Below are 7,890 nucleotides of genomic sequence, written 5' to 3'. Positions count from 1 at the left end.
AAAAGAAGATACAGGTGCAGTCCTAGTGGAGTTCAGAGAAAGGAGCTCAAAAAAAGCTTCCTAGAAGAGGTGACATTTGAAGAGCTCTTGATTATTGACCGATTTGGTAGTGAATGAGGAAAGAGTATTCAGGCAAAACAAAGAGCAAAGAGGAAAAAAAGACTAAGTTAGAAAAGCACAGGTGTGCATGTTTGGAATATAACTGCAGACAAGGGAGGATAGTAGAAAAAAAATGATTTCAGGCTGGAGTATACCAGTCTTGAATGTCCTCCCAAGCCAAGTAGAAAGAGTCATAGGAAAGTTTGTTAGCAGGGGAATGTATTCAGAACTATGCTTTAGAAAAATAAATCTGGTAGCTACACATTACATGGATTAAAGCAGGAAGACTCATTAGGAGACTAATTAGTTGTCAGGGTAAAAAATGATAAGGGGAATAATAAGAAAATGGAGAAGAGGATATGAATATGAGACATTGTAAATGTTAGGAATTGGGAAGTAATTTACAATAACCAATTTCTGACCATAGAAACTGAGATAATAAATGTTTGTTGTTTTAAGGTAATTTGTTATATAGTAATCGATAACTACCACAGTTTGTTTCTTCTGGATTCTTCAGAACAAATGCTACAAAGTGGTGGTTGTAGACTTATCTTGAGATTTTACAGTGTGTTGTTGTTGTTGTTGTTAATGCTCACCAGAGAATATTTTTTCCCATTGATTTTTAGAGAGGGAAAAAGAGGGAGAGAGGGAAGGAGGGGAAGAAAAACATTGATGTGAGATACACATCAATTGGTTGCCTCCCTCAAGTGCCCTCTCCCAGGGCTGAGGATCCAACCTGTAACCCAGGTATGTGACTTTGACCGGGAATCAAAAACCTCAACCCTTCCGTGTGAGGGCCAATGCTCTAACCACTCAGCAACCTTTTGGTGTACAGGATGATGCTCCAGTCAACTGAGCCACCCAGCCAGGGTCTGAGTCTGTGGGAACCCCTTTCACGTCCCGCGTGGTTCAGGGTTCAGGTTCTGGAGAAGGACCATACACAAATGAAAGAGACTAGAAGAAATTTAATTTGGCGATATGGGGGGCCAGGCGGGAGCCCACCTCTAGTGGGAGGACTACCGCTGGGCTCTGGCCTTGCTATCCCTTTTATTGAAACTATGGGATATACCCAATACCCTTAAGCAGGTTTGGGATACACCCATAGCCCTTAGGCAGGTAATAAGTGGATTATCATATCAGTAAGGATTTACATGATTACAAGATGGGGAAGTTGCCTCAGTTACCATTGTTTCAATTAGATAGGGAGTGGTTAGCTCTGACCTTTCAGAGCTTCAAGGTTGACCAGCCTTTTACATCTTTTCTATTAGTGAGACAATGGTTGGTTTCCAGCATTAGTCATTATTTAAAAGTAGTGTTAATAGTATTAACCTTAGAGGGTCATTGTGTGGGCTACGAAAATTAGTTTTTTAACTGCCTGTATTACCATGAAATATATAGGTGCGTAGAAAATGGAAGTCTTTCCCTACCTTGTACATTTCTATCTTATTTGGCTTTTCTCAGAACTTTCTAAAATATACTGTCCCCAATAGTAATTGGGTCAATGCTTTTTTTGCTTAATTCTCAGATATCATTCCATTTTAATGATCCAAACCAGAAGAAATATAAAATCTCAGGCTCGCCCCAGTCCTACTGAGTTGGAATATGGCTTTTTACAAATTCTCTAGGTGATTGATTCATAATCACATTAAAATGTGAGAAGCACTGAACTGGTAGCCACCTCAAACTTAGTATCGTCAAAACAGAGCCCACACACCCTCTCCAAACCTGCTCTACGCCAGGCTTTTCGATCTAAGTGAATAGCATCACCCATATGTTCATGTCAAAAACTTGAGAGTCATCTTTGACAGCTCCCTCTCCTGTGCCCTCCATGTCTATGCAACCACCAAGCCTACTTCCAAAATAGTTCTGCATCTATCCCTTTCCATCTCTATACTCATGTCTGGACCACCATCTTCTCTCACCAGGATTATAGCAACTAGGGCTGACTTATCCAGTAGGCACAGCAGGCACAGTACCTAGTCCCCAAAATTGAGGTTAAAGAAAATGTTTTCATGTGTTATTTCTATATATAAAAGGCTAATATGCAAAGTGTCCCCTCAGGAGTTCAACCGGGAGTTCCATCGCTGGCTATGACGTGCACAGACCACCAGAGGGTGGCACAGAATGAAGGCCCTGATCGCTGGCCAGGCCTGGGGATCCTACCCATGGCATAAATTTCATGCACCAGGCCTCTAGTATTAATATATTTGTCTTTATACCAATAATCATAAAATACAATTTTTAATATTGCTTTTATGGAGAAAGGAGCTTATAAAGGCAAAAGTGCCTAGAGTGTACGAAATGTCATAATGGGTCCGAGCTGGTGTGGCTTGGTGGTTGAACACCAATCTTTGAACCTGGAGGTCACAGTTCGATTCCAGGTCAGGGCACATGCCCAGGTTGGGGGTTCGATCCCCAGTGTGGGTGTGCAGGAGGCAGTTGATCAATGATAGTCTCTCATCATTAATCTCTCTCTATCTCTCTCTCCCTTCCTCTCTGAAACCAATATATATATATGTATATTTTAAAGAAAAGTCATAATGGGGCTCTGGCAGCAACTACCTTTTAACTAACCGGTCTTTCTCTTCCATTACTGCATCTGTATAATCCACTCTCCGTTCAATAGCCTGAGTATTCTTGTTGTGGCCTCTTTTTTTTGCACTAAAGTATAACTTCTATAAGTAAAATGCACATATTTTAAGTGTATTATGCAATGAATTTTTACATACACAGTCGTAAACACCAACCACATCAAGATCCTTCTCAAATTTTTATTTCGAGTAATGACATTCCCTTATACAAAATTTTCTATGCTTTCCCAACCCACTTGGAATAAAATCAAACTACTAAACCTGGTTTACAAAGCCACATGATCCAACCTCTACCTAGTTCTCAAACTTCATCTTGTACCCCTCCCTTACCATACTCCAGCTACCAGCCTTTAAATTCTTCAACTTGCCAAGATGTTCCAGCCTTGGAGCTTTTGACCTAGCTGTGCATCTCCTGCCTTCTCCTAAAGCTCCTCCTAAAGATCTTCACAGGGCTGGCTATTTGTAATTCAGATCTCAGTTTAAATGTCACTACCTCGGAGGCTTGTCTACCCTGACAAGGCAATCTAAAGCTGCACCCAGTCACCTTTTATCAAAATCACCTTGATTACGGAGTGCTTATTTTTCCCTTACTAGACTGTAACCTCCTTTGGGGAGGTTTTGTTATCTCTTGTACTCAAAAAAGCCAGTAACAGTACCTGACACATGGTAGCTACCCAATGAAATTTTTCATTGAATGAAATGCTAATATGACAAATAATATATGATAAAGTGTAGCATTAGCTGGAGAAGCATGGATAGCACTCGTCTGTGAAAAACGGAGGCTGAGTTTGACTGAACCAAGCCAGTGAAATGAAGCATTAAATGAGGTAAAAACCCATGGCAAGTAAGGGTTCTCCATCTTTTGCTTTCTTATTCCTTCTAAACATGCTCAATCAGAACCATCCTTACCCAGGATTGTGGGCTTGTTTTGCTTCCACAAACAGAAATTTAAAAAGAAACTCAGAATCCTCGCCTTCAGAAAATCAATTGTAGCACACCCATTCTGAGTTCCAGCTCGCTTCCATTCCCTCCCAGAGAAATGGCCCCAGCCCAAGCGGCCCCGCCCCTTCCGCTGACCCCACCGACAGGAAGTCCGGGCATCAGGAGACCCCGCCCCGGGCTCAGGCCCTGCCCCTTGTCGGCACGTAATGCTACGTAAAGCGTTAGGGGTTTCGCGACAGCCCAGGCCCCACCCCTTAGGCCACACGTCGCGTAGGTCTTCCCGTAGGACACTGCGCCACCTCCTCACGCAGCTTTACGAACCTAGAACAGCAACGCCCCGCCTCCTGTCTCACTCCTCACCTCCCCGCCCCCTCCCAGTTTCGCGACTCCTAGCCCGGAGCTCCCGCTATAATCACGTGATTGCCTCATCCGGGTCCTTTGCGTTCTCTCTCCCTCTCCCAACATGGCGGCCTCAGGTGAGTGAGCGGCCGAGTGCGTCCTAGGACCGGGTTCCCCAGGCACTCTCTGAGCCTGATCTCCTGATTCCCTGGAGTCGGGGAATCGGCGGCACTGCTTCCCTTGGGGTTTGGAGGCTGCGGCAGGCTGGCGACTTGGCCCTGTTGGGTTATCGCCTCGGGATATTTGGGGGGGAGGGGAAGGGCACCCTCCCCCTCACCCCCTTTTCACCCCATCTGCGCGAGGTTGGAGCGGGGAGTAATGATGGACCCTGGCTTGAGTTGGAATGAAGAGGAGGCACAGAGAGATCTGCGGGAGGCGGGAGGCCCTCTCACAGGCGCGAAGCACTGTGCCGGCGTGGAGGAAAGGAGGAGGCGGTTGGCGCGCGGACGGTGCACACTAGACTAGGTCTCCCGGGCGCGAGGCCGTTGCGGAGGGGAGTGGGGGCAGGGGATTGGGCGGGGGGGGCAGTTAGAACCCGAGCGCGAGTAGCTGGAGGGGCGGGAGATGGCAGTGGTGCGCGTGCGCGGAAGGAGCGCTGAAGGTAGTGGAGACGGGCGCGCCTTAAAAGCACGCGCGAGAGCGCAGATGGCAAGGTTTTATGTGCCTGTGTTTCATGTCCTTCCACTTCCGCTTTTGGAGTGTGGCCCGGCCTGTGTGTTGAAAGGGTCTGTGTTAGGTCTGGAGGTTGAAGTTTACTAGAGTTAGGTGGCATTGGGAAACCCACTGGTGCACCCACGTGTCGGAAGAGAGGAAGCAAGGTGGAGTCCTGGATTTCTAGTACGTCAACACATTCACTGAACGCAAACTAGACTGGCACGGTTCATGGTGTTGGAGATACAAGGATGAGCAAGATCAGATCCCTTGACAGCTTCCATTTTGGTTGAATTTTTATAGCTTCAATGGTGGGATTCAGCTCTTTTTTTTTTTTTTTTTTTCTGAGATCATTGAACTAGGAGTGATTTTAAAATAATACTAGTTGCTGGAGTTGGTTTCTGTTTAACCTTCTTGGAGGGAGGGAATATCGCTGTCATGCAAGTCTATTTGCATTTCTAATAAAATTAGCAGTGAGCTGTGCAACATTTTGTAGCATTCATTTTGGTTTTGGGGACATACAGTGGGCGTTCCTAATCTGAGGATTCAACCCACGGGGATGGAAAATACTGGGGGGGAAGGAATGTTGTATTGCTGGCGTGTACTATGTAGTTAGCCTGTACTGCGCATGTATAGACTTTCTGTATTACTCCCTAAACAGTACAGTGTAACAATTATTTACATAGCATAACTTTGTATTAGGTATTCTAAGTAATTTAGAGCTGATTTAAAGTATATGGGAGGATGTATGTAGTGTATGTGCAAATACTGTGCCATTCTGTGTAAAGGACTTGAGCATATGAGGATTTTAGTATCCACAGAGGCCCAGGAACCAACAACCCCCTGCAGTACCAGGGATTGACTAGTTCCTTTTCCCTGGCCTGACCTTGCATGCTACAAAATACTTATTGAACCCCTGATATCTCTAGACACTCATCTACTACCAAGAATTTATCATCTGTTATTACATAGGAGACTTAAGGATTGTGTGTGTCTTTGGAAAATTGAGGGAATTGAGGTGCATTTGAACATCATCCCTTTTCATCGATGTAGCACTAGACAATTAACCAAGCACTTTTATGTCTCTTGTCTCGTTTGATGCTCTGAGATAAATGTAGCTAGATGGTGGTAACTCCCAGCTGACGAAGATGAAATTATTTGTTCAAGGTCATACTGTATGCAGGTGGCAGAGCAAAGTCGAAATCTTTGAGACTCCTGACTCGTCTCCATTATCAACTTGGAAATAACAAGGTTGGCTTCCATGTCATAAGTCCTGGGTGCTGCCCAAAAGCTTCATCTGAAACAAAGTGCTTATTCAGCCTGCATTTGCCATCATAACAGCTTAGTGTCATATTTAGTGGAAAAGCTATACTCCCTTTCTCCATAACTTTTGTGGAATTTTTAGAAGTGGAAGACATGTTAGCAATTTGTGTCATTCATTTTACAGAGTTGATTGAAAACCTGAAGGGTCAACGGGATTTGCTTAGTGATATCTCCTGTTCCATATTTACTCTACCTCCTTGGAAGCTCATCTCCTTTAATTCCTTAAATCTCTAGATTGTGAACTATGTGTGTAAGACTATGCTAGTATCTGAGCACCAGGTTACGCCTTACAGTCTGCCCTTGAAGAATTTGGAGTTTATCAAAATTCTTTACCCACTTTGAATCTTTTCCAGTTAATCACACTGATTTTGTTGAGTGACCAGTATTCCCAGATATTGGTCAGTCAACCAATATGGCTGTAGTGATCCTATATAATAAAAGGGTAATTAATATGCAAATTGATCCTAATGGTGGAAAGACCAGAACAACTGCTGGACCAGTCACTATGACCACCTCTTGGTTCCTTTCCCTGGCTGGCAGGCTCCAATTGCCTGATGGCAAACAGGGAACCAGGGGTGGGTGGTGGGGGATGTGGGCCAGGCCAACTTCGGGCAGCTAGGGAAGATGTCCCTGATGACAGGCCAGGCCTAGGGACCGTACCTGCGCATAAATTTCGTGCACCAGGCCTCTAGTAAAACTATAAAATTCTCAGTGTAATTTCAGTATATTTCTTGATGTTAAACTGTTTGATACAGGTTAATTTTTGAGACTGAAATGCTTTAAAACTGGAAATAGTATTTATATATGCCCAAAAAAGGCCTTTTTCATTTGCTTAATTAACACTTACAAAATGCCATTATATATGGGATCTTGTTTGATTGTTTTTTATAGAAAGAGAATGGTGTCCAATGATAGTATATACATTTTAAAACGCTTTGACATATAATTCACATACCATATATATGTATGGCTTAGAATGCAATACCCTACTATTTGTTATTAGTCTCAAAACAGCCTAGAATTTGTTCTCTTTTCATGATGGTGTGAGAAAAATGAACTTACTTACGGTGGGTGGTTTGTTTGTTTTTTAACCAAGTGCTTATTTGTAATTAAGTATGTGTATGTACATTTATAAATGCATACACCAAAGTCACTTTCTCAAATTTGTGATAAATATTGCTTTGGTCCTAATGGTAGGAAAATGCCCAAAGCAAGAAGTTATTATTAAATGTTTATAGCTCCTCTCTTACAGATAATCTCCAAGTACTTTATGTGGTAGTTAGCATGATGTGTATTAGGTGCTTATTTTTTTATTTTTATAATTGTCAAATTGAGTGGGAAGGTGAGGAAAGGGCAGTAGGCATTTTCCTCAGACTGTGCCAAGATGAAATTGGGCCGAGAAGAGGGGTTCATATGTAACTGAACCCGGGGGTTGACGTAGTGGAGCTTATTAGTTCTGACTTAGACTTTATTCTCTACTCTGCTGAACTAGAATGCAGTAAAGGAAAGGCCTCTCAACATCATGATATTGCATTGTATGAAGCCTCTTCAGTCTGGGCTGTAATTACTGTAGTTCTGATACTCTTGTATTTGGGTGTACTGATTGCATTTATACAATGCTGTTTCTTTAAGGAAACATTTGTTAACATTAATCTTTCCTTCTGGACGATTTGTCGGGATTCACTTCCTAAAGAAACAACTTATCCATTAGCAGTCGTTTATCCTCACCCCTCCTCCAACATTAATCTGTTTCTTTGTATTTATTTGTTCTGAATATCTTATATAATATGTGGACTTTTGTTATTCGTTTCTTTCACTTAGCAGGTTTTCAGGATTCATTTGTATTGTAGGATGTAGGAATTCAGTCCTTAATGCCAAATGTATG

General features: G+C 43.0%; 1 protein-coding gene across 4 annotated transcripts in view; it reads left to right on the top strand.

The window, feature by feature from the left end:
• The first annotated feature begins 4,030 nt into the window (after positions 1-4,030).
• EIF4B (eukaryotic translation initiation factor 4B) overlaps positions 4,031-7,890 on the top strand; it is a 34,850-nt gene continuing 30,990 nt past the window's right edge. For all 4 annotated transcript variants that reach the window (XM_028144442.2, XM_028144441.2, XM_028144440.2 and 1 more), the window contains exon 1: positions 4,031-4,108. In XM_028144442.2, the coding sequence (XP_028000243.1) occupies positions 4,096-4,108 (13 nt within the window). In that variant the 5' untranslated portion in view covers positions 4,031-4,095. The remainder of the gene's footprint in view (positions 4,109-7,890) is intronic.

The sequence above is a fragment of the Eptesicus fuscus genome, chromosome 7 (genome assembly GCF_027574615.1).
Source record: "Eptesicus fuscus isolate TK198812 chromosome 7, DD_ASM_mEF_20220401, whole genome shotgun sequence".
NCBI lineage: Eukaryota > Metazoa > Chordata > Mammalia > Chiroptera > Vespertilionidae > Eptesicus > Eptesicus fuscus.
The sequence above is the reverse complement of the archived record's forward strand: the minus strand, read 5'-3'. Positions and strand labels throughout refer to the sequence as shown.